Source organism: Lichenostomus cassidix, chromosome 3, assembly GCF_008360975.1.
Source record: "Lichenostomus cassidix isolate B80296 chromosome 3, HeHo_3.0, whole genome shotgun sequence".
Classification (NCBI taxonomy): Eukaryota; Metazoa; Chordata; class Aves; order Passeriformes; family Meliphagidae; genus Lichenostomus; species Lichenostomus cassidix.
This window is the reverse complement of record NC_139483.1, coordinates 61094177-61121479: the sequence shown is the minus strand read 5'-3', so window position 1 is coordinate 61121479 and position 27303 is coordinate 61094177. Positions and strand designations below refer to the sequence as shown.

The following is a 27303-nucleotide window of genomic DNA, read 5'->3' as shown; positions in this document are numbered from 1 at the left end:
GTTATGCCAAAGCATGAAAATGTAACAGGGGCTTCAAATATTCTGCATAGTAATAATGATTATTTCAGCAGAATCATCTTAAGAGAGAGATTTCTGTAAGGTCAGACAAAGTCAGCATCCTGCTTACCCAGGTTTAGCTGTGGAATGAGGGACTACAAAGGAGTCCTCTGGGCCTTACAGTTCTGACATGGACTACTTGTCATTCTGTCTCAATGTCATTTTCTTGCTTGCTTTGTGGATGCTCTTATATGCCTGATTACAAATAAAATCACCAGGACACAACAACTAGTGACATTAGATTGGCTATTTTCACTTGATACAGTCCTCTGATACCAAATGCCTGGTTCTTGTTATTATGAGACTCAGTGCTGATGAGATAATGAGTCATCCCTGCCAATACCACTCAAAATAATTTGGCTAATGAGGTTTCTTACAGGTGTGCTTTTCCTGCTGAGAATTAGAGACTAATTTGTGCTGTTGTTATAAGGTAATTTTTTTTTCAGTTATTAAGCCATTTTCTGGACTGAGCATCATACACAGAAGATGGTTTCATGACCCGAAGATACCTGAGATACTTCCTTTTGTAAATTCCATGGCAGCATTATCGCATCTTTGTTGATTTTACGAATGTAATATAGTATAATTTGAACCATTGTGTACAAACTAGTTGTAGCTTTTTGAAGGAAATCAAGACCTGTTTTATTGTTAAATATCTACATAAGGACAGAAACAATTTGAAAGTATTTGATAAGGCTAATCTTTCTGAATGTTTTCTGAATGCTTGATTTTGCCTTCAGGCTTTACTGCAGGCAAATTCAGATTATTCAATTATAAATTATTATTAAATCTTAATTCAAAAGTATTTTTACATTCAGAATTCATTCAAAGCTCTCTCAGCAGTGTCAGTTAAATTGAATTTTGCCACCATAAAGCAAGATGTGTCAGTATTTCGGTGTTCTTTCTAGAAGAATGAGAATGGGGGAGAGACAGAGATTAAGAGAGAGAGATGGAGGGAGAAATAAGGGTCAGCCAAAGAGATGGAAGGGAACACCTATGTTGGCAGTGTTTAAACTTATTCCCACTGGTGGTCACCAACCCATCTGTCACGATCCCTCCTTTGGTCACAGTCACAGCTTGCCTGCTTGTTACACCCCCTTGCTGGGACCTGGCAGCTGAGTATTTTGTGCTATAACATTATCTCAGGTTTAAGGTAAAAGTGAACCTCCTAACTTGACCCAATTTATCAGTTTGAGAGTGAAACACTTTTATAAAGTTCTTCCTGGGCTGGGAGGAGTGCAAATATGTTTTGTTAAAATAATGCACAAATTGTTATTGCAAATGTTCATGAACAGGAAATAAAATACTTTACAGGGATTAAAACTTTTATCATCAATTGCTAAAGTTCATCCTGTAGCTGAACTACTAACTTCTTGATAGTCTCACGTGTAGAACAGTTTACATGAGACTGATTTTTCAAATTTTCTTTCGGACCCTCAAAAGCATGTGTTCTGACACATCTCAAAGTCTTGCTACTGGTGACCAGCCAGAAACAAGAAACTCTGTTGTCTTAAAGCATACTGATATGCACACACACACAAAATTTTCTGTGCCCTGAAGTTAAGATTTGTGATCTAAATTGTGGCATGAACTTAAGCCTCTAAGTCATCTAAACATGTCATTGGGATTAAGTGTACAAGTGTATACAAAAACTTACTCTGAAAATGAATGAACTGAAATGATCTGCTGGTTTTAAGCGTATTGAAATCTAATATACCTCAGAAATTCTGGATTTTTGTTGTTGTTTTAAATATTAAAAAAAGTGAATTTGGTTTTGTACAATAAAAACTATAGCATCTGGGCCACAATTGTAATCTACAATGCTGTGTAGATATGCTTCTCACTACTACATAACAGAAAACCTACTGTAGAAAACTTGTGTTTACCATTTTTTTGTTCTTGCCATGTTCTGTTAGGGAAGGCAGCAGCTGAGACTTCAAATGCACTCTGTACCTGTGGAGAGCTCTGTTGTCCTTAGTAGGTCACAGCAGAAATCCACTTACACACAATACGATGGCAGGAATGTGGTCCTACACAGGATTTTTAAAAACTATGATTACCTTCTTATCAAGTGTGGTGAAGGCCTATTCCTTCTCTCAGCAGCATCAGACAGATTAAGGATGGGGGCTTAGCATTATATTTGTGATTCCTTTGAGGAGCGAATGGACAAGTGGAAACTAATTCCTTCTTGATTTTAACTTGAATTACCTGTGCTTGCTATAGTTTTGATGGTTTTTATTAGATTGGCTGAGAACAACATTGTGTCCACAGCTCACAGAACCTCATTTTAATTTTGCCTTTCTTCTTACCAGAAAAAAACAAAACAATCAAATTGTTTTTATTTACCCTGATATCTTGCAGTAAAGGACTTGACTCACATGTGCCTGCACACTTGCAGAAGTGTATTTTGTATAGATTTGACTTTCAAATTATTAATCTGTTTTTCTGCTGGGTGACTGTGGAGAATTTTTTGAGTAACTGGGCCCTCTATCTCAGGATGCTATCTGAAATTTTGATGAAAAATTAAATGAACCTCTCTAAGGAATGGCACAAATAAATGCATTCTGCCTCAAAATGATGGAAGTGCTGGAGGAGTGTTAGCTGGGGATATTGTAGTCATGCAGACAGACTTTAGCATTAGAAATCATTCATAAGCCAAAGGCCAAAAAATACTTGTATTTATTTGACTATTTAACTTCCTATTCCATAAATCAAGAACTGAATGTCATTAAAAAACCTAAAAACTACCTTAAAAGCACAAGCAAGTTATTAGATTCTGTGGGCATCTGATACAACACAGTTTTGCTGAGGGGACTTAATGAGTTAGTGATTAGAGCCTAATTTCTTGAGCTCATCCTTAGCCTGCACCAGTCACTGATATAAACCACGGTTGCATAATTCTCCTACACTGTAATTTAAGATAATACTCTTCTTCCTTTGGAGTTGACTGAGAGCCTGTGAGTCCATCGGCAGTGTGACCCTGCCCAGCCCCGTGGTGCTGAGTGCCTGTGTGCTGTGTTTGCTGTCCAAGGACCTTGCCTGGCAGGGGCTGCAAATACCCTCCTGTGTGTGTGTGCCTGTATGCACTTTAATTTAGATCAGTGCAAAGTTTAGATTCTGTATCATTGTGAAGTAGTCGTGGTTGAGTTTTTTCTCTAGGAGCTTTCTGAGCAAAGGCACTTAGTCATTTTCCATTTTGAAGTTTGTGTTATAAATCATCTTTTGACTGGTTTCTCCTTTGTGGTTCCTGTCTGAAACTCTAGTCCAATCATATACTTTGAGAATCATCTCCAAAAGGTTTTCATTTTCCTCTGGAAATTCAATTCATAGATCCCTCAAGGTCAGTAACACTGTTAATCTATTAACAACCAGCCTCTGACAAGAATCTGGAAATAGTTTTTGAGCTATGCCAATTTGACAGTATATGGGTTTGTTTTATTTTGTTTTTATTTTTACAACAGCAGAAGTCTGGGAAAAAATAATGCATTAGTAAAATGGTTTCCTTTAAATAAAATCTTCTCTAATTTTATCAGTGAATACATCAAATAATCTTTCTATGATATTTTATTTATTTGGAAGCCTAAGAAGACAATGTGGTGAGTGTTTATTTTCTAAAATTAGGAACTGACTGTCCGTGACCCTACATTCTGAGTTCACTGCATTATTAAAGTGGAGTTGAATTAAAACATAATTTTCCTTTTTAATTGTACTATACTTTTTTATCCAAAGCATCAATTTTTCTTTCTTCCTGTTCTCATTGTAAACTCTTTTCCAGAATCATAGAATCATAAAGTCATAGAATGGTTTGGGTTGGAAGGGACCTTAAAGATTATCTATCTCCAACACCCCTATCATGGGCATGGACACCTTGCTCTAGACCACATTTCTCAGAGCCCCATTCAGCCTGGCCTTGAGCACCTCCAGAGATGGGGAGTCCACAACTGCTCTGGACAACCTGTTCAAGTGCCTCACCACCCTCACAAGAAAGAGTTTCTTCCTAATATCTAATCTAAATATACCCTCTTTCAGCTTAAGGACATTCCCCCTTGTCATGTCGTTACATGCCCTCATTAAAATAATTGCTCTCAGGCTTCTTGTGAGCCCCCTGTGGTACTGAGAGGATGCTGTAAGGCCTCACTGGAACCTTCTCCAGGCTGAGGAGTCTGTCAGGATAACATCCCTTCCCTCCAGCATGTCAGCTGCACCACACAGCTTGGTGTCATCAGCAAACTTGCTGAAGGTGCACAAAATCCCACCGTCCATGTCAATAACAAAGATGTTAAAAAGTGCCAATACCAATACCAACCCCTGAGGAAGAAGAAGAAAGAAAATTCCTTGACTTTAAAGATCAATATTCCTTTGTTCCTTTCTCTCTGTAATATCCTTGAAACATCGTTAAACATTTGAAGCTAGTAGGTATGATTTGAAGAAACACAGTTTAACCAGAAATTTTGAAGTAAAGGAATAAAATGCTTTCAAAATCACATCTATATTTTATCTTGCTATGTAAGGAAATCCCTTATGATTCTGACATCTGTGGAAGAGGAGGAAGCTATATAATGCTATTTTTAATAGTCTTTGTCACTACTTTGTCCTACTTTCCACTTTTCGAAACACATACCAAATGAGATTTTTTTAAAGTAACTCATGTAGAAAGTCTGTATTATATTTATATTTGTTTGTGGATTAGTTTTATTTTGTCTCCACCTTTATCTCTTCAGGAAGTGGGAGTAAAGATCTAGCTCCATCCTGTAATTTCCATTTGATAAATCCATGATGCACCTTGCTGTGTTAGTCTGATCTTCTAAGGAAGAGCTGCATTTCCACAGCATTTCATCTGTGCATACCCTACCAGAATGCTGCCATTTCACATATCCAGCAGCCTCCACACACAGCTGATTCCTTGAAGTGACGTGAGAAAATCTGATAGCAAGTCTGCCTGTGGCAAATGAGAGGTAGATATGCAGGGACAGAAGTGATGCAGACTTGTCTTTTTCTTCTGTACAGCCAGTATCTACCCATTGCCTTGCAAGTCCTGCTTTCTGGTAGACTTACTTACCAGAAGTTCAGTGTGACCACAAAATCTGAGTGATTCCTTGGTACTCAAGAAATTGGTAGTAACAGAAAAACAAACCAAAAAGTACATTGGTTTCTGAAAAGGAAAGATACTCACACAATAGCCACTTATCCAATGCACCATAAACAAGTTTTGGAGGAACTGTATCTTTCACCAAGACAGGCAAAACAAAACATGGTGATGCATGATAGCACAATTTCCTATTAGACTAAAAATCATGGCAGGGATATGAGGTTTTCTACTTTTTGTACAATTAACTAGCATACTGCAATTCTCCTCTGTAATTGGCATACTTAGCTGGATGATCTCCTGCTGTTTGAATGATTTTATATCTTCCCATGTATTGTTTTTTGCTTCCTGAATCTCTACTGTTACTAAACTGGAAGCTTGTACAGTCTAGTCTCTTCTTGCTACTGCTTTGCTATTCTGCATTACTCTTTTTGTTTATCTGATGAAAATAAGAGCTCTGTGCCCAGAGGGAGCATTTTCCCTTTGTTGCCTGTTTAACAGCACTTAAGGTGTAACACATCTTTTGCTGATACACCTAGTAGACTTCACGGTGACCTACGAAACACTGCTTCATGCCACATATTGGCTGTTTTTTTAGTACAAATTACTGTGTCTGTTGCCAAGGAAATATTTCTTAATGATAAACTTAGAAACACAGGCAATCATATTTTTCATGAAGTTCCTAACACATCTTGATCTTCCTTTTATTTCTTCATCCCATTGTCACCATTAGACATCTCTTGGGATTCTGGGAACTCTTCTATGACATACCTCTGCTAGGGAGAGTTGTAGGATAGCACAAATCAGTTCAGAAAGATTTTGTATAATGTAGGAACAGAGTCTCTTTCAATAAATATGTAAAATAAAGTGATAGTCAAAATACTAAGACTGGTTATAAGCAAGAGGAATTGTGTGGAAGGGGTCTTTGTTGAACAGAGAAATTCAATGTTTGACATGAAACCTGAACGTTCAAATTTGAAATTACATGGCTGACAAACTTTCCCAGGATTATTTTGACATTCTCCGTCTCAAAGTTCAACATGTGTCAGTACATAGTATATAATTACCAGCCTTTTCACATTTGCAATGCTGATGTAAATGTAGGCTGTCTTTTAATGGAAAGCATTCTTAATTTCTAAAAGAAAGTGGTGTGATAGTGGACAGTGGCATGAAAATTGAAAAATTCTCCCACAGCTATATCATGCAAGAACAGTGGTGAATAGTTAATTACTCATTTAGTACTTGATCTGAAAAGGTGTTATTTCTTAAATGAAGAGAGTGGTGGCACATAAACCTAATTCAGTTCATCCACTGCATAACATAAACTCAGTAAATAGTCACCTGCCATTTAATGAAACCTAATCAAGAAACAACCTGCTTTTCTTTCTCTTTCTCTTTCTCTCTCTCTCTCTTTTTTCTCTCTTTATCTCTCTCTTTTTTTCCTCACTTTATCTCTCTCTCTCTTTCTCTATTTCTCTCTTTTTCTCCCTTTCTTTCTCTTTCTCTTTCTCTTTCTCTTTCTCTTTCTCTTTCTCTTTCTCTTTCTCTTTCTCTTTCTCTTTCTCTTTCTCTTTCTTCTTTTTTTGGTATGTGGTGTTCATGTTGCCTTATTTTTATTCTTATCAATAATAATTATAATTATTTTTATTTCTATTTTATTTTTATTATTCACATTGTCATGAAGTTCATCAATTCACTATTCCAGTCAGTGAAATCATTGGAATGCAGTCAAAGAAACTCCTTGATCTTTCTGTCTAAATTCACTTCACCATTGCATTGCCTTCTAATATTAAAATAAATATTGTTTTTGTCAAAACATGCCATTCTATTTATGGGTTGAGCTACAGTACTGTATTTTTACATAATGTCCAACACCAGTTAAGGGACATCTGCTACTGGAGTTATGAAATTATTTCTACTGATACTATTAGAAAGGCAGTTTATCTAATATCTGTTCTATATGTTTGGAATGATATTGCTTATAAACAGTAATCATCAGCCTGGGATTGTTCCTAATTTGATTTTTAAAATTATTTATCTAGAGTCTTGGGGTAGTTTATACTTTAGGTGACATTTGTGACAATGGAAGAAGGTAAACTAGAGTCATCAGTAGAACCAGGTCAAAAAGTTTGGTGCATTTGGTTATGGGTAAAAGCCCGTTGATAGGATAGCTGGGATAGAGAGAAGACGAAAAAAATCCAAATGCAGGGAAATTGTGCCAGTGAAGAGACAGGGCTAGGCTAAAGGATGGTATTGTGAATGGAAACAATGTATCTGAGAAGATGTCATAAGCTTATCAGGCATTTTCAGCACTGATACCCTCAAACATAGCATGTGCTAGTGTGTATAACAGTGTTCCTCCTCCTGCAAACATACCATTCTAGTGAACAGTTTTGTATCTTGGTACAATATAACAACTCAGTAACCACTAGAGAAATGAAGCTTTCATTGAAACAAGAAGTTGAAACATGTCAAACTCATCTCATTTCCCTGTTGACAAGTATTTTTTTAACTCCGAGCAATTGTCTTGGGTATGGGAAGGGGAAATACCCTCATATATGTTTTCTGGTTTGTTCTAATCTATTTATGCTTTTGCTTTTTAATCATAGGTTTCTGTGCTCGAGAGGCAGATATTTGACTTCCTTGGTTATCAGTGGGCACCCATCCTGGCAAATTTTATACACATTATTATAGTCATACTTGGCTTATTTGGAACCATCCAGTATAGACCTCGTTACATAACAGGAGTGAGTATTTAATTTCATTTACTTATTTTGATGTGCATGTAAGAAACAAACAAACAAAAAAGTGCTCCAAACTGCATTGCTCATAAAGCAAATAGAAATCTTATCTTGGTTTAATTTTCTTCTGTGACATTTCACATTTACTTACTGTGTTTTGGGACACCTGCAATAATCAACTGGTAACAATCTACAAAAGTTAAAAGTCAATATGATCATTAACTGCATGACAATATGAACTTTCAAATGGAGTCAGCTTAAGGAATTACAATGTCCTCAGTATTAGGGGAATTTGGAGCTAGGCTAAATGTTAGCCATGACTTTCCTAGGTATGTTGGACCTCCTCAACAGAGAAATAATTCATTATAGCTATTCATTATTGTTATTAACTACTGTTGCCAGAATGCCTGTTACGTATATGCCTCCTAGAAATGACAGTCCAACCTAAAAGTGAGGTATGATGAGATGGTAAGAAATAATGGACTGAGAGCTCCAATAGGAAAATAAGGATTTGGAACTTAATATTTTTAATCTATTTCTTTCCTTAATCAGCTACCCCTTATACACAGACTTAGTATTTCTGTTCTCTCTGGCACAATGCCGTATTAATTAAATCCTCATTTCATACTCTGGATTTGTGGGGGTTTTGCCATTTTTACTTCTACAAAGAAAGAATGACAGCAACTCTGAAAGGCATCATTCAGAACACCTTTTGTTAGATTTTCTTAACTCTGTTACTGTCAAAATTGACTTAATTAACTTAAGTTAATTCACTTAAAGCTTGTATACATTTCAGAGACAGACAGGAGTTGAAAAGATTCACTCATTCACAACCATATTTCCATGTCAGATGAAAATGAGGAAATCTTAGAATGGTTTGTATTGGAAGAAAGCATAAAGATCACCTGGTTCCAGCCTGGCAGAGGCACATTTCAGTAAACCAGATTGCTCTAAGCCACATTCCAACCCAGTCTTGAACCCTTCTGGGCAAGGATGGAGCACCCATAGCTTTTCTGGGCAATGTGTTCTAGCGTCTCACCAGCCTCACAATGAAGAACTTTTCCTAATATCTAATTTAAACCTACTCTCAGTTTATTCTTTCAGTTTAAAGCCTTTTCTATGATAACTCCACTGAATCTGTACCCTCTGCTGCAAAGTCTCTCTCTGAACTGTTCCCTCATATACCAGCAGTCACTCAGAACATAGAAAGGTTTTGTTTTTTCCCCTGTGCTACCATCCATATTGCATTACTGTGATGCTTGGAGATACGTTAATATTTGTATTTGTGTTTCTATCTCTGTGATCTCTATGCAGAAAATTAGTATCCATATGTGCAATGCCTCCATGCAAGCACACAATTTAATATATTGCAAAACATTTACTATCAACATTGGAAAATGTGATGCAAGCCTTAAATATTTTGTTTTCCTTCAAGTTACAACACTGGCAGTCATGTGAATGTGAACTGGAGTTTTCTTCCATTTCTGGTACTTTGACCAGTGCAAAAGACTTGAAAATACAAATGCAAAAATCAAGCATCAGTTAAAGAAAAAGAGTTAAATGTTCTATCCCAAGGCTATTCTGTGGCATAAAACCAAGCATGAGCATAAAATGCATAGCTGAACTAAACAAAAAGTTAGGTTTAAATGGCCTGCTACTGCGATAAGCACATTGTGAATACAGATGAACACCAGCCATATAAAATGAGACCATTCACATGAATTTCTGAATGATATGGTTTGTGGAACACTGCTCTAACTAATTTTCAGACACATCTTTCAGAGAGCTCACTCCAACTGTGTAGCCCATCTGGCTTTGTGTGTTTGCCTCTCTGCATCCTCTCATTGACCTGGATAGAGCCAATCTAAGATTGAACCGTCTTGCTCAGAGTTTATAATAGACACCTGAGTGTGCTACTTATCACAGACTGTTTGAACAAAAAAACAATGATAAAAATGTCATCCTTCATTTCGTTGGATCAACAGAGGAGCTCTGTGGCCCGCAGGAAAAGAAAGACCTGTTAGAGCAGATCCAGAGGAGGGCCATGAAAACAGTCAGTGGGGTGGAACATCTCTCCTCTGGGGACAGGCTGAGAGTTAATTGCTCCGCCTGGAGAAGAGAAAGCTCTGGGCAAACCGTATTTTAGCCTTTCAATATACAAAGGGACTTACAAAAAGGGTAGAGAAGGTCTTTTTACCAGGGCCTGTAGTGACAGAACAAGGAAAAATAGGTTTAAACTGAAAGAAGGTAGTATTAGATTGAACATAAGGAAGAAAATGTTTACAATGAGGATGGCAAGACACTGAAACAGATTGGCCAGAGAATTTGTGTATGCCCCATCCTTGGAAGTGTTCAAGGCCATGTTGGATAAGGCTTTGAGAAATCTAATCTAGACAAAAATATCCCTGCCTATGGCAGGGGACTCAATTATGTTTAAAGGTCCCTTCCAACATTATTCCTTGTCACATCAAGTCTGTGAAAGAAGGATAGTTTATTACTATTACATTACTTAACATGTAGTTGCTGATATGCATGTAAAAAAAAAAATCAAAGAGAAAGAGGCAATTACCTTATGTCTGAGTTTCTTGTAGCATCATCTGTCTGTCAAACCATTAGGCCCCTGAGAGTACAGGTGAGTTAGTCTATGTCTTTTTAAAGACTAGATATGGTCAATCACTCAAAATACCTTGTGGGAGCTACTTGATGCCTTATATGACAAATAATCCTGACTCTACCAATTTGGGTTTGGAGTATTTCTGTTGTAAATTGAAATCCATTATCTTCCATTTTTTAAAAATGTTTAAAGTAGTACATAAAAATGTGCCACAGTTCATCTGCTGTATGTACGTACCAGGATACTATCAAACAACTGTAATCATGCCATGGGAAATGGTAAAGCCTCTGAGCTACCTTTCTGAATTTTAAAGACAGTAAGACAGTCTCTGTATAATGAATGATTTGGCCAGAATTTTTGGTGAGAAAACATTTCAGAAGACTGTTTTGGTAAATCTTGTTAAGAGAACCAATTTTCAGATAAAACAGTTATTTGTAATAAAAGGATTCTTATGCTTAACATTTTTTAATGAGTTCTGGGATTAATTCACCTTATTGACATAATTCAATTTATCTTCCAGCTAATGGCTTTATTTAAAATACGAAAGTGTGTTTACTCAAGCTCAGTACAGAAATTGTTAAAAATATATGTTCACAGAATCACAGAATGGATAAGGTTGGAAGGAACTACATTGGGCTATCTTGTCCAACCTCCCTGCTCCAGCAGGGTCATCCTAGTGCACATAGCAGAGGATTGTGTCCAGATGGTTCTTGAATATCTCCAGGGAGGGAAACTCCACAATTTCTCTGGGCAACCTGTTCTAGTGCTCATGCACTTGCTCAGTAAAGAAGTTCTTCCTCATATTTTGCTTCTACTTTCTTTAGAGCTGTTGGGAAAAAAAATGTAAATCCATTTAATAAAAAGGATGATTAAATTAAATGGAATGGTTATTGTGCATTCTTGTCAGCCAGGAAGACACAAATTTTGAAGTCTTTGAAGTCAGAGTACTACCTGAACCTGCTCTCTAAAAAAGGTTTTCTTAGGAAGTACTTTTCCATTCTGAGACAAACTATTCAGTGCTTCATCTTAATTGTACTTATGTGATGATTTACTGTGTTGCAACTAAAATTTAGACATTTATTTATAGAAGGAGGGACACAGTCACACAAATTACTTCTCTGCTGTACACAACTTGTTAGAGCAAATGATAATTTGGGAACATGAGCAATAATTTTCTGCATAGTCATTTTGAGCTAATGCCCAATAATGTTATAAGTACAATTAGGTAAATGACCTTGAATGTGTTAGTAGTAGCTCTGTCTGTTGGCTGTCACAGGAGACTGTGAATCAAGATTCTGTTTCAAACTGTGCCATTGGAAAGATGTGTTTTTTGTTCAAGTTTTTCAAGCACACATAATAATATCATTCAGTTTCTTCCTTGATTCAGTAGTTTGACATGGATAATCATGAATGTGAACATTTTTTCTGTAGTTCATAGAATCATAGAACCATAGAATATGCTGAATTAGAAGGAGCTCATTAGGATCATCGAGTCTAACTCCTAACTCTGCACAAGACACCCCAAGAGTCACACCATGTTCCTGAGAGTGTTGTCCAAACTTTTCTTGAGCTCTGTCAGGCTTGGTGCTGTGACCACTTCCCTGGGGAGCCTTTTCCAGTGTCCAACCACCCCCTGGCTGAAAAGCCTTTTCCTGATATCCATCTTAAACGTCCCCTAACTCAGCTTCATGCCATTTCCTCAAATCCTCTCACTGGTTGCCAGAGGAGATCAGTACCGATCCTCCCACTTCCCCTCACAAGGGTATTGAAGACCAAATGAGGCCTCCACTCAGTGTCCTCCAGGCTGAACAAACCAAGTGAACTCATCTATTCCTCATAAGGATTCCCCTCTAGACCCTTCCCCATCCTCATGTCACTCCTTTGGGTGCTCTTTAGTAGCTCAATGTCTCTTTTATATTGTGGTGCCCAAAACTGCACATGGGACTCGAGGTGAGGCTGCCCCACTGCAGAGCAGAGCTGGACAATCCCCTCCCTTGCCTGGCTGGTCATGCTGTGCCTGATGCACCCCAGGACACTGTTGGCCCTCTTGGCTGCCAGGGCGTTGCTGACTCGTGTTCAACTTGCCATGAGCCGGGATGCCCAGATCCCTTTCTTCAGGGCTGCTCTCCAGCCCCTCATTCCCCAGTCTGTACATACATCCAGGGTTGTCCTGTCACTGGTGGCAAATCCAGCACTTGCACTTGCTAAACTTGATATGGTTGATATTGCCCTTCCCTTTAATTTTTTGAGGTAGCTCTGTGGGACCTCTCTGCCCTTGAGGGAGTCAAGAGCTCCTCCCACTTTGGTGTCCTTGGCAAACTTATTTAGCATTCCCTTGAGTCCTGCATCCAAGTCATAAATGAAGATGTTGAAGAGCACGGGGCAGAGGATGGAGCCCTGTGGAACTCCACTAGTGACAGGACACCAGCCTGATGCCACCTCATTTACTATAATGCTTTGTGCCCAACCCATGAGGGAGTTGCTCACCCATCAGGGTTATCCATCTGTGAGCTGGATGTTTTGTCCAGAAGGATACTGTGGGAGACAGTTTCAAAAGCTTTGCTGAACTCCAAAAATTATTACATTTCCTTGCTTTTCTAGATCAACTAAGTGGCTTACCCTGTTGTAGAAGGAAATCAGGTTCAACAAGCAGGATTTTCCCCTCATGAAGCCATGCTGGCTGTGACTGATGATTGTGTTGTCATGTAGGCATTTTTCAATACCTCCCAGCATAATATTTGTCATGATTTTACCAGACACTCAAGTGAGACTGACAGACCTGTAGTTTCCAGGGTCTTCATTCTTGCCCTTTTGAAAACTGGGACAATGTTAGCCAGCTTCCAGGTCAACTGGAAATAAACCTCTCCAGATCCACAAGACCACTCAAAAATCATCCTGAGAGGCGTTACAGTGTCATTGGCTAGCTCTTTGAGGATTCTGGATGAATCCCATCAGACCCCATAGATTCGTAGGGATCCAGCTGGGGCAGCAGATCCCACACATGTTCAGGATACATTGGGAGTTGGTCATTCTCACAGTCACGGTCTTCCAGCTCAGGGCACTGAGATCCTCTTGATCCATCCTCTGTGTTGAAGACAGAGGCAATAAATTCATTAAACACCTCTGCCTTGTCTCTGTCCATTGTTTATGGGTTCATATCTATATACTCATATTTTTCAATGTATTTAGCTAATGAATGCATTATTCCTAATAATTGCATAGATTTCCTGTAATTTTCTTTGTAACTTGAGAAACAAAAAAATTAGCTTTATAAAAATATAGTTATTATATCTACTATCTTTCAGAGAAAAATAGCCCCTTACATTTGTATTTCTGGCAAAAATGGGCTTGATAAAACAGAATTTATTTTCTGCAAATATCACTAATACCAGCAACAGAATGATTAAGTTTATTAATCATTATTATTAATGATTAGGGTATTCTGTCAGTCTATTTACTAATACCTTTGCTGAATGTGAACTAGAAAGCAAGCTAAACAAGACTGAAGTAAATCCACTTAAAACTAGAAGTCATATTTGTATGAAACATTTTTCATTATCCATGCTGTTCTCCGTGTAAAAATTTCCAGGATTTATTTGTTTCACTCAGGTTAAATATATTGCAGTGCCAGGTGATTTATATTTTAGTGCATACTGGCCAGATCAACCAGGAAGTGTGCGACCACAGTTATATTTCCATGTTAGCAGAAAAATCTGTGTCAATGAAAACTTAAGTAATTACTAAAATGTCAGAAGTAATCCAAATATACACCTACCCACTGAAAAAGCTAGAACAAAACAAACAAGAGAGGTATTTCAATGGCAAGCAATGAAAGAGAATGTTGACAGAATAATAATTTCCCCAGATAGTAGAATTCCAGGAATTAAACTCTGTGTGTTCCATAAATGAGGACAGAATAGACATTTTATTTGAGAATTGCATGTGTAGTAAGATGTTCTTACACTTGGCAATGAAAAGTGGAGGTCATCATCATCCACAAGTTTCAAGTTGCCATATCTAAGCACAGTACTATTACATTTTCAATTGGAAAAATCAAAAATATTCAGAAAATACAAACTATTCAAGATCAAGGAGATGATAGCAACCCCGGGAGTAGCTATTATGGAAAGCTCTGCCTGCATCTAAATAGAACAAATGCTCTGGTGAAACTTTCACAAAATAGTTCCTCAATGCTTACTCATTTTATTCTTGGGGCTGTTGATTAAAAATTAGTAATGTCAAAAGTTTGCCTTCAGCTGAAAAAATATCAGATGAGTTTTTTAAAACATAATTATGTCTAGTCATCCACTAACAGTGACTACAATATTAGTGGTTTCTGTGCCTCAGGAAATATCATGAAATAAACTATTTTTGCTAGTCCTCATCTTGGTGAAAAACCATAGAATGATTGATTCATTAAGATTGGAAAATACTTTTGTTGTCATTGAGTCCAACCATTAACCTAACACTGCTAGATCCACCACTGAACCACCTCCCTAAGCACCATAATTACATGTTTTCTTTGAACACTTTCAGGATGAGGAAATAGAATATTGCTCATACTTTAGGATCCCCATAAACTCCCAAAAAAGGAGACAAACCAAGGGAGAAACAGCACACTCAGCTAGTTAGCAGAGATAGTTAACTATAATAAACATCTCTGTGAGAGGTTGTGTCTGATGAAGTAAACTAAGAAATAAAATTGCTAAAACTGTAATGCAGCATAGGATTGTATAGAAGTAATAAAAAGATTTGAAGTACAATGTGTGTGATGAAGAGGATGAGGGCAAGCAAAAAACACAGACTAAACCTAGAAAACTTGAAAGAGCACTAGTAAACTTGCAGAAACCTGTTTGGGACACTGGTAAAATTCCATAACACAAATAAAGGCTCTTACAGTGCTGGAGAATCCACCTCAGCCCTGAACGAAGTTTTAAGTTTCATTCATGGTTTAAATTTTGTTATGCCAGATGAATTGATGCTAATGAAGCACTGGTATTTTATGGTGTACTATTTCTTTCATAGGGACATTTTCTTGAAATGCTTTCCATGCCATGAATAGCAACATTAATTTTCCTTAACATTTTCCATGATAAGTATTCAGTATTAACATTCTTTTCATTAGAGAATTCATACTTAATATTTTGGTTGAGGAATGCTTGCTGTTTGTTAAAGCTCATCTTCTTAAAAAATATCCTTTATTCTGGTTACCTTTTCAGTAATCTTTTTTCAGATCTTGTCAGTGTTTTCTGAAGTATTTCGATGTTCAGAAATACCTGGAACATGTTATTGTAGCTTTTTCTCTTAAAAATTCTCATAAAAGATTGCTGATACAATTTGGATGCCAAGAAAGAGAAGAGTTTGGTATTCTTTTTATAGTCTGTCCTTTTGCTGCTGATGCTACCTCCATAGGAATGACCTTTGTAAATTTGGCTAACTGCTATTTTATTGGAGGGTTTTGCTCACTTCTGGGAGATGCTGTGAAAAATCAGTAGGGATATAAGCAGAAGACTGCCCTTTGGACTTTGAACAACATATGCTGAAAGGAATTTTGATTCACAGGGAGGTATGCTGTTTAATAGAGTGCTTTTGCTGCTGTTGTGTTAAAAGACTAGATTTTAGTATGTTGTGGATTCAAATGTGCTTTAATTTATATTTAAAAGGAAAGGCTCAGCAGTTTACTTTTGTAACTGAATCTAGCCTGCTTTGGGGTAGGGATGGGAATGTGAAGGGAGTAGAAGTTGGTGAGTAGCTGGCTGGTCAGTGTCATAGCACTGATCTAATTTTTGAGTCTAACATCTAACACACGTACAGAACTTGATCAAACAAAAGCTTAAGTATTCCAATGGTCAAAAAGTAATTCTTTCCCTGTGCTTATCAGTTTTTTTATTGGTGGCGTATTAAATACAAGTTTAAAATGAATGGGCTTGTTTTTTACCTGATAATCAGGCCAGAAATTTAGTCTAGGCTTTTGACTAGCCTAGACTTTTGATCCCAGGCTTTTGACCTCTCCTCTTAGATATATTTTGATAACTTGGAAGACATCTCAATTGATTTCAAAGTCTTGAGCCCTGGAGATTCAGCTAAACCTTGGGTAAATATATTCAAGAATCATTTCCAGTATAATATTATACAGAGTGCATCTGTCTTGACTGTATGGAAGTACATGAAGGAAGATAGTCTACGTTAAATTTCTCTGCATTTTCTGCCCTTTTTTTTGGCTCTTGATTTTAAACTTTTTATACTATTTAGGATAGAGTAATTTTTGTTTCCTATAAATTGTCTGGGTGAAGTTTGACTACTTTCATCTGCCCTCTTCACTGGGATATATTTAGGTGTGAGGCATTGAGGTAAAAACAATTAATCTTTTGAAAAGGATGGTTCTTCTTTAAAAAAATATAACCTATTCTTTCAAGATTAAAGAGTACCCAGACAGTTAATCTGCAAGCCTTAGGAAAGCACAATGGAAAAAAAAATCCACAACCCAAAAACCCTGCTGTTCAGACAACTAGTCAAGACATAAAAAGGAAGTGATCCCAGGTAAGAGATCCTTGGTCTCTAATGCCTCTAAGTTCTGTGTAGGACATTACATTACATTCTCAGAGGTCCTCTGCTGTCAGAAAAGAGAGTTCTAAAGAGCAAAAGAGAAACTGCCAGACTCCAAGAAGATTTTTAAATAGTAAACATTATAAAAACGCAATAGACTCTTCTCACTTATTTGAGCATAAAATCTATTAAGGTCTTAGAGCCACTGAGTCCAGAAAATTAATTTAATACATTTCCAGAAAATATGGTAAAAGACACTCTGAACAAGACACTGGGACAGAATTTACTTCAGCAACAGTTCTGCATGGAGTTTTGTCTTATTCAAGACTGAGATGGATTTTCATTAATTTTCAGAGTGGTTTTTGAGTTTTGTATTATGAAAAAAAAGTCCTTTTAAAGACACTTAGCTAATACTGTTTTTTAAAGTGATTAAAATGTTGATTATTAGAAGATGAAAGATAATAATTTGCATCATATAATTAAGTGCAACATTGATTCCCAGGAAATTTTATGCAGAACCTGTTCAGTGCATGAAAACTACTGATATTTTTAATTTAAATCCACACTTATTAGTCTCATGGCAGGTTTGACTGGTGTAGAATTCAGCTACATTCATTCTTTCCTAGTGCTTTTATCCCCTTTCAATGAATTGTATTTACATTTAAAAAGTTGCTTTTCAAAATTGCTCTCCCTCTCCCATTCCACAGAAAAGGAAGATGGTCTTCCAGGGAGTCACCACTGTAGAGTACAGTTCCATGTAGAACTGAAAATAACATACAAAAAATATTGTATTTTATTTGCCTTGAAACAGGAGAGTTCACCCTGGAAGGGTGAAAACATTAAGTTCCTCTACACTTCATTTCTTTCTTTGGAATAGATCCTCTATTTTGTCACCATAATAGCAAGTGGGTTTTATTCTACAGTGTGGTTTGTGCTTTGGTTTTTTGTTGGTTATTTTTTCTCTTCATAAGAGCTAGCAACACTTTCTGTAAAATAATGTCTAATTGACACTTTGTACTTGAAACACTATAAAGACCATGGAGAATGAATGACTTAGTTGATGAAGTCTTTAAGCAAATAAGTAGAGGAAGAGATTAGAGAGAAAATACATGGAGTTTGCTACCTCTACCTAAACTGCAGAGGAAAGCATTAAAATTCTCTTAAGAATCCAGTAGCCCTGGCCAGGTACAGATAATTAAAATCAAGCAAGTATAAAGTAATGTTTCCACTGCTCTGAGATGACTTCTGTAGTTCAGTGTCAAATATTTCTCTTTATCTAGCATAATCTGGTTTCCTTGTATTTCCCAGACTTACACCTGTACTTGCTACTGTGGATTTTCACATTGTTTATTTAGTATTTTTTTTAGCTGGTATATATCAATTATGCGGACATTTTCTTGTCTAAGAGGTTATAGCTCTATCTTTTTATCTTGTATGTGGTTATGGCATGCATTCATGGAGTTATCTGCCCACCTCAGAGCTTTTAATGTCTCTGTCCTTGTGTCATGTGAATGCCTTTTTCTCAGCTTACAAGCCAATGTTTTATCCAATGCATCCAGCAAACATAAGGATGACACAAACTGCCTATAAAGTTGAGAGATAAAGATTGGAATCACAGCTACCTAACAGTGTGGAATACTTCTGTAAAAAAAAAAAAAAGAAAAGAGTCTTTGGACAGTATCTCTCCGTCCCAGCTGTCAGCTGTGCCCCATACAGCCACTCTCTCACTCCCTTCTGCTGGGGTGGGGGAGAGAATTGAAAAGGTAAAAGTGAGAAAACTCATGGGTTGTGATAAAGGCAGTTTAATAGGTAAAATAAAATCTGCACATGAAAGCAAAGAAAAGCAAGGAATTAATTCACTGCTTCCCATGGACAGGCAGGAGCTCAGCCATTCCCAGGAAATTAAGGCTCCATCATGCCTAACAATTATTTGGGAAGACAAATGCCATCACTATGAACATCCCCCTCTTCCTCTCTCTTCCCCCATGTTATGTACTGAACACGATGTCATATGGGGTGGAATATTCCCAGGGTCAGTTAGGGTCAGCTGTCCTGTCTGTGTCCCCTCCCAGCTTCTTGTGCACCCCCAGCTGGTGGGGTGGGGTGAGAGGCAGAAAAGGCCTTGATGGGCTGCAAGCACTGCTCAGCAGTAACAAAAACATCATTATCTTATGAACACTGTTTGCAAGACCAACCCAAAGCATAGCTCCATACCAGCTACTCTGAAAAAACTCTATCCCAGACAAAACTGGTACATTCTTTCAGCAAGGGAAAAGTTGCTGATGCCTGAACCTGGCTTTGTGATAACTTTTTTGTCAGACTTGGTGGCTGTTGCAATGGCTACTGGCATCCATTGTTGCACTCCTTCCAAGAAGAAATTATTTTAATTAACAGCTTATAGCAGAATGAAATATACATTAGAAAAGGATAGGAAACTTTGCAATTATTCCAAATAACCTGTTCGAATATCACACTTCTCTGTTGTGCTGCCTGTACTTTGCAACTGGCTACTGGTTCGGGGCTTCTTGCAGAGTGCCATCACATAACAACAGCTCAGCAGCTGCTCCTCTTTCTATTCCAGCTCCTTCTGTACTTCTGTCTATGTCTCCCTCTATTCTCTTCACCTTGATTCAGTTGCTAATCTCTACATGTATCTTTTAAATGGCATTGTACTGCATGTAGCTAAAATGAAGTTTTAGCTTTAAATTAAATTAAGTCTGAGCAGCACTACTTACCAGTGCTGTACTGAAACCAAGTTCTTCTTTTGTCCAACTGGTTATGATTTATGCAATTTTAGTAACTTGAGTGAAGCTGACTTTATTCATAGTTCTCTTATATCTCTGCACAGGATGACTTAACAGTTCCTCTACCCTCATTTTTTTTCCAAGAGGTTTCTTTTCTAGGAAATGTGGCTGATTCTTTTTTGTGAGCTTCACTGTCACCTTGAGGTTATGCTACAAGAAAGGTGCATTGATAATCACACAAAGCTATACTACCCTATTCATTTACAAATCCCCATTTCCAATTCTGAGAGAAGATGGAGATGCTTTCCTTCAGTTATGTTCCAAATGTGGGCTTTTTTTTTTCCATCTGAAAAAGAACCTACATAAAAATCATTTGTAAATCTCGTCACAAATCTCCATTTCAGAACTTCAGAGATGTTTTTCTCTTCCCATCTGTACCTACCTTTTAAAAGTTTTAATGTTTTCATTATGGTTTTCAACTCCCAAAGCTCCACAAGAAACAGGGCACAGTACTTCTTTCAAGCTTTGCTTGTTGCTTTGAGTGCATTACCAATAGCGATACATTTTCTGAATGACACTGAAAGGCAAGATAAACAATGAGTAGAGTTGTAAAATGCACTATTAAACATGTTCTAAAACTTCCAATGCTCCGTACTTCTATAGTTTAGCTGTCAAGGGCACTATTTATTTGGAGTTTGTTTTATGGGGTATTATGTATATTAGGCATTGATGTTAATGCTATACACATTCGTGTTGGTTGGATCATAGCGAAGCAGCATTTTATGTGCTATGAACTCAGCAGGTAAGATTTGAATTATAAATGCCTCTAGGGACAGAATTTTGCATATCAATATAAATTTTACTTCTAAACAAGTCTAGTAAAATAACATTGTAGTTCTACAATTAAATTGTATGATTCCTCTATATCAGTTTGAGCTACCAATAGTGTTTCTGACCAGTTTGGTTCCTAGCTGTAAGTTCTTAACTATTTCCAATCATCCTGTTTGTTAGATTTCTATTAATTTATTTATTTTATTAAGCTCTGCAGCTCTTTTCATTGATTTCAGTACCAATTTTGGGTGAATGAGACATAAATAATTTTGGTTTTCATGCTGTTTTTATCAGCTAGTAGGCCACTTAGAGATTCATTGCTGATTGTGCTCTGAGACCAATGAGTGGTATTTATGGCTCACAAAAAAAAATAATATTAGCATTTAGCTGGTGGGTTTACTGCCCAAGCAGAAAAATGCAGAACTCATTAGAAATATCTACAGAAGTTTCCAAGTTTATCAAATCACCATCACACCAAGCATATATGTTGTTCCTTGGATAAAAATTTTGTTAAAGGATAACATTTATGTAAGTAATGCATAAAAAAGCAAAATTATTGCAACCATGTGTCCTTTGTTAAACAGTTTGAATAGGTGATAAATTTGAAAATAAAATAATGAATTTTTAGTTGGCTTCATTTATTTTATCAGCTCACTATTAATCAGTTTGGCTTTTCTAGGCTAGATCTAAAGTAATTTTCAAAATGTTTCTGTTGTGAGTAAAAACCAAAAAGTTATTCATAGCCTATGGCACTGAGCACTCTGCATATTTAATTTTGTATCTGCCTGAAGAACAAATTCCTGTTTGAAATTGAATGTTGAAACAAGTCTGTCACTGATTTTATTATGTTTTGTTTTACCTACTTACTACTTTTACTTTCTGTGAAACAAGAAGCACTCTCCTGTCTTTAGTCTTGTTGAAATACCTATTCATAGATTTGAAATGTTTTTTAGTGACATAAATGGTATGAAGGTTTTGGGTTTACAACTCTTAGTGGGCTAGTTAAGCAAATTTTTCATTTCATATTGATGATCTGAATTCTGTAGCAAAATTAGATCCTATTTCTGTCTTGAGAGACTTACTCTTGTAATAAATTTAATTGCTACCAGTATTAATGGGTTTGTCTGCTTCTCTTAGGGTGATTGACAGTGCTTTTGCTCTTAAAAATGTCATTGTTAAATTCACATAGGTATGGACACGGTGAGAATAAGCAGCCTTTTGTGATATATGTCTGTTTCTAAAATATGTTTCTCTTTCTGTATGAGAAGTGTCTTTGACAACTTTATTGATACTTTTTACCATTTGATATTTGAATTCTAGGAAAACAGATTCTAAAAATGGCCAGTTTTATTAATGATCACAAAAAGTCTGAAAATGGGCACTGACCATCAAATGAGGTAAAAAAGTCTTGATCCTTATGTGCTGTGATCTGCACTCAATTGCACTTTAAAAGATGTGTGTAGTAGGAGGATTCCTGCACAAACCACATCACTGAGAGTCTGTAGAAACTAAAAAGGTCTTGTTAAGTCAGGGAAGTGTTGTGTATGTTCATACCTGACAATGATTGGAAATTTTAAATACAATATTGCCTTTCCCATAAGAATAGTATTCATTCCACTGGTAGGAGAGATGATGGGACTCTGAGATTTATCTCTTTCTGTCATCTGGGAAAGAGAAGTGCCGAGTTAGTGCTGGCATTGAAAATCATGAGGATTGAAACACATTGAGATACATGAGCATTTTTTTTATTTGCCTAAAGAAGCATGTATCACCAGAGATATCTTGAGAGTAAAATTTTCTTTTCTTGAAATTGGATAAAATACAATATGGACTTAATCACACTTTATTAATCTTGGCCTTGTTTCTCTGTAGAAAACCTTCATTTAGTAGTTACAAAACTTAATGAATGTTGTCTCCTGACCATTCAATAACTTAGGTCCCAGTATTAGATCTTGTGCTCCTTTATGTAGGCAATAATGAGATACTCTGCCATCTCTGGTCTCCTGAACTTTGCTGGGGTGCAAATTCTCTGCTCAGTTTCCATTCTCAAAAATGGAATCTTCACAGTTCTGCTGCCTATGGACCATACTTTAGTTAACCTGTCTGTAAAAATTGTCCATTCAAGGTTCAACTATGTGAACTTTTTGTGTCTTCAATTCTTCTGTTTCTATTAATCCTCTTATTAGCCTTCATTTCTCTGTTGGACTTTCTCACTGGATATACCAACCAAAACAATTTCCTATGATAAAGTACAGTAGTTTTTCATCATCTTTCAGCATGTATTGTATTTTAGAAATTCAAGTTTTCATTCCTATCTCTACAAAAAAAATGAGATAACAACTTTTGTTTGTTTGTTTTTGGCTTTTTGGTTTTGGTTTGTTTTTTGGTTTTTTTTGTTTGACTGCCTCCTTGGCATAATTACTACTTCCTAAGGCTGGGTTATTCCCTGCTAATTTGCTCTGAGTCCTGTTAAAATAGGGTGGTGTATATTTTGGGCTTAACTGAGTCCAGTTCCACATCTGATTTTTGACTTAAATACTCCAGACAAACTGTTAGAATCCTTAAGTTTCACACTTTCTTCTGTAGGTCATTAAAACTATGCTGATGAGATGAGCTTCAAAACCTTGTCTCAGTGCTCCAGTCAAATGCTTCCAGGGAGTTTAGGGCAATTAGAGAGCAACATGATGGGCTGAAATTATTTTTTAAATAGTTGCCTAATAGTACATAAATATTTTGCCATTATTTGAATGGTGAAATATTTCAGTATATTTCTGTGTTTTCAAAACACTAACTCAGATGTCCCATATCAGTTTTGGCATCTAGTGACTATCCAAGTTTAGCCCAAAAAATTTTGCAATTTGCTTTTACTACCAGTAGTGTACACTTTCACAGAAACTGGAATATATTAACATTAATGATTAGGATTTGATTAGTCTCTATGAAATCCAAGTGGAGATATGAATGCTTCAAGCTGCAGTTGTTTGCTAATTGAACCATGAGTTTACCTCATGACAAAAGCAAAGTAACTCGCATTCACTAGAATTTTTATTTAGTTTGTTGTTATTGCTAGAAGCCTAATTTTATTACAATTTAATTTGACATGGTAACATATTTGTTTTGACAATTAATTGCTTTCTACCAAGATAATTCAAATCTAGGTATACGAGGAGTCTAGCAGATGAAAGTAGAATTACTCAATGCAATAATGACTGTTCAGCTGAGATATGAGGGAAAATGGTCTAAGGCTCTATAGGCTCTGAATTACTCCTCCACACCCTGGACTGGTGCTGTATTATAAGGCCAGTTTCTTAACAACTTCTATTATCTTTTTATATGTTTTTAATTTAGTTTTTTAAGTTGTTTTTTTTTCTTCAATACACCTTGAAAACAAACCTTAAATGTGAAATCTCATTTTGTCTAGTAGGAAAGAGATTTTTTGGGGGCAGCTTTAGCGTTAAGTATCCTGTGGCGGATTGTTTGCCAGTTTGAATTTGGATTTTTGAGAGAGGTCTTAGACTAGCTAACTGTAACATTTGTTGCCTCCTATTTCATTTAAATCCATCAAAGTAGTCACAGTCAGATCCTGCCGTTAGTTGAATGGGAGGACAGTTTCCAATTCTTTTCTGTGTAACCTTTATCCTGAGGGAGTACAAAAATCAGAGAAATGTTAGTCCTCTCCCTGTAGGGCTTGACTCTCAATGAATAATCTATCATCTGTCTCTCCATCTTTTTTATGTAATCTATTTGAAGCTCCATGGTGCGTGCTGAGTGCTGAATGTCAATGACAACTGTGTTAAGACAGCCAGAAATATTCATTAATATGCTTGTGCATAGTTTGCTATGTCATTTCATTGATACTTGGAACTGTTTCCACTCACTTATTATGAAACATTTACATTTACTAATGTTTTTTTGGGAACTTATACATGGAAATTAACGGCTTAGTGGAATATATTCATTTATATTCTTCAAAGACCTACTGCCCATTAGGACTAGTTAGCTGATCAGTGTAGCATAGACAAGGATTGTTATTTTCTTAGCAAACAGCACATAAAGTAATAATTCAATACCACCATTATATCATTGTTTCAATTTCTTTGGGCAAATGTTTCCTTAAAATGGTGAGTTCAGAAGGTCCTTCAGAGCAAGAAAGGAGTGAGACATGGTTTCAACACTTTTCATTTTGTTAGGAGAATGCCTTGAATTTCTCTGTTGTTGGGCCAAGACCCAATAAAATTTTGAAAATATAAAAAGATACATTCCATGCTTTTTTTGCTGGTAGGTACCACTTTAAACAGAGTTACATAATTTGTTCACATTCAACACTTTGAATTTACAAATTCTTCTAGGACAGATCAGTGGAAGTGTGTTAAAGACTCATGACACCACACAGCTGTCTGTTCACAGAAAATCAAAGAACACGTAGTTCAACTACTTTAATGAATGAGTGCTATGAAAAAATCTAATTAGATCTTGTGTTAGCATTGACATTAACTTTTTTACTCTCCCAAGCTTAACTGGAGAGAAAGAGACGAGCGAAGACTGATTGCTTTCTCTAGAAAACATCTGTAGATATTTAAAACATTATAGATGTAGAAGGAAATAGAAGCATGAACATGTGAACTGCAACACACAGATGGCATCACGATGCCATAGGGACAGTATGGTACAGATATTATACAGACATTGCAATTGGAAGAGATCTAAAGAAGTCTCTCTAGTCCAGCCTCCTGCTCAAAGCATAGTATACACTGAATTTATATCAAGTTGCTCCAGCTGAGTCTTGAAAACCTCCAGGGAATCACATTGCTTGTTTTTGGTCCTATATAACAAAAGTAAAAACTCTTTTCAAACTATTCAAAGTGGTTGAGGTTTGCACCAAATCTTGTGAAAAGAAGGGTTACTCCCATAGCTTTAAATATAGGATTATGGCAGGATGGGTAAAGATCTTGACAAGATCTGCATGAGAGATTTGCCAAGAAGGCAAACGACACCCTGGTTTGTGTCAAGAGCAGTGTGGCCAGCAGGATCAGGGAAGAGATTGATTCTCTGTACTCAGCACTGGTGAGGCCACACCTCAAGTACTCTGTCCAGTTCTGGGCCACTCACTTCAAGAAAGACATTGAGGTACTGAAATTAGTCCAGAGAAGGGCAATGAAGCTGGTGAAAGGTCTGGAGCACAAGTTTTATGAGGAGCATCTAGGGGAACTGGGGTTGTTCAGCCTGGAGAAGAGGCAGCTAAGAGGTGACCTCATTGCTCTCTATGACTCCCTGAAAAGAGGTTGTAGCAAGGTGGGGGTCAGTCTTTTCTCCCAGGCAATCAGTGACAGGACAAGAGGATATGGCCTCAAGCTGCACCAGCAGAGGTTCAGGTTGAATGTCAAGAAGAATTTCTTCACTAAAAGGGTAATTAAATGTTAGAATGGACTGCCCAGGGAGGTTGTGGAGTCACTATTCCTGAAGGCTTTCAAAAAACAGCTGGAAGTGGTATGTAGTACCATGGTCTAGTTGAAAAGACGGTGGTCAGTCAAAGGTTGTACTCAATGATCTTGAAGGTTTCTTGAACCTAAATGATTCTGTGCATCTGTGATAAGAAAGCCATGCAGCAATCTGTCTTAATATGTCTCCCTTTGAAGCTAGACTGCACTGCTTTCAGTTATACTTCTAATTACCAAACCCAAGAAAACCACATGACAAGGAGACATTTAGAAAGTCAAGGCATATAATGAATATGCTATGCTGCAGTGACAACTGATTCTCACCTGTCTAAGGCTGCCCTGCTGTAAAGCTTCTGTGAGAAGTAGCATGGTAAGAGAATGGAGAATGGCATCATTAACAGTTTAATTATTTGAAGTTTTCCTGAGCTAGAGATGAAATATTTATATCTACCAGAAGGAGAATGCTGTTAATCCATTCCTCATGAAAAAGCTTTTAATCAATGGTTGTGTGTATGCTGAGGTTGTCACCAGTGAAAATAGAAAGCTTTTAATATACATAACAGATAACACTTATAATTGAAATTCTATTTCTTTCCTTTCACTAATCTAGGGAATAAACAACATCTTAAAAAATAAATAGCTGCATTTTGGCTAGCTACTTATTTTAAAGTGCTTCTCCAATTGTAATTTTTCTCTCTATTTATATAATTGTGTATGTCGTTCCCGGATAAAGACTTATCCAAAAATTTGCCTCTGCTTTTACTAAAGGAGAGTTTTGCTATAACTAAATTATATGTGACCTCAGTTTGATTCTAGTAAAAATTGCAGCCCACAAAATGCCAGGCATAACTTGAATATAAATTTCTACCTTTTCCTTTAAAAATTTAAAGGCCCTTTTGGAAGAAAAAAATGGGTACAGAATATCACTATTTTATTAGTTTCCACAGTCTTTAGCAAGTATCACAAGTATTGTTAAAGGTAAAAAAAAAAGTTAATGTTGATGCTAACACAAGATCTAATTAGAAGTTTTTAATTTCACTTCTTTATTAATGTAGTTGAATGACCTGTTCTTTGATTTTCTATGAATAGACAGCTGTGTGGAGACATGAGATGCTCGCTGAAGTGAACAAAGATATTCATATAACTAAGTAATCAATCCTACATACACCTGCATGCACATTTTAACTTTTTATTTATCAGCAAAACACTGAACTTAGCAGGACTACTTAGGTATGAAGATAAGCAT

The 27303-nt window shown here is 36.6% G+C and overlaps 1 protein-coding gene across 2 annotated transcripts in view; it reads left to right on the top strand.

The window, feature by feature from the left end:
* Positions 1-27303, top strand: part of NKAIN2 (sodium/potassium transporting ATPase interacting 2) — a 526214-nt gene that overhangs the window by 226028 nt on the left and 272883 nt on the right. For both annotated transcript variants that reach the window (XM_085056048.1, XM_085056047.1), the window contains exon 2: positions 7753-7890. In XM_085056048.1, coding sequence (XP_084912174.1) covers positions 7753-7890 — 138 coding nt within the window. The remainder of the gene's footprint in view (positions 1-7752; positions 7891-27303) is intronic.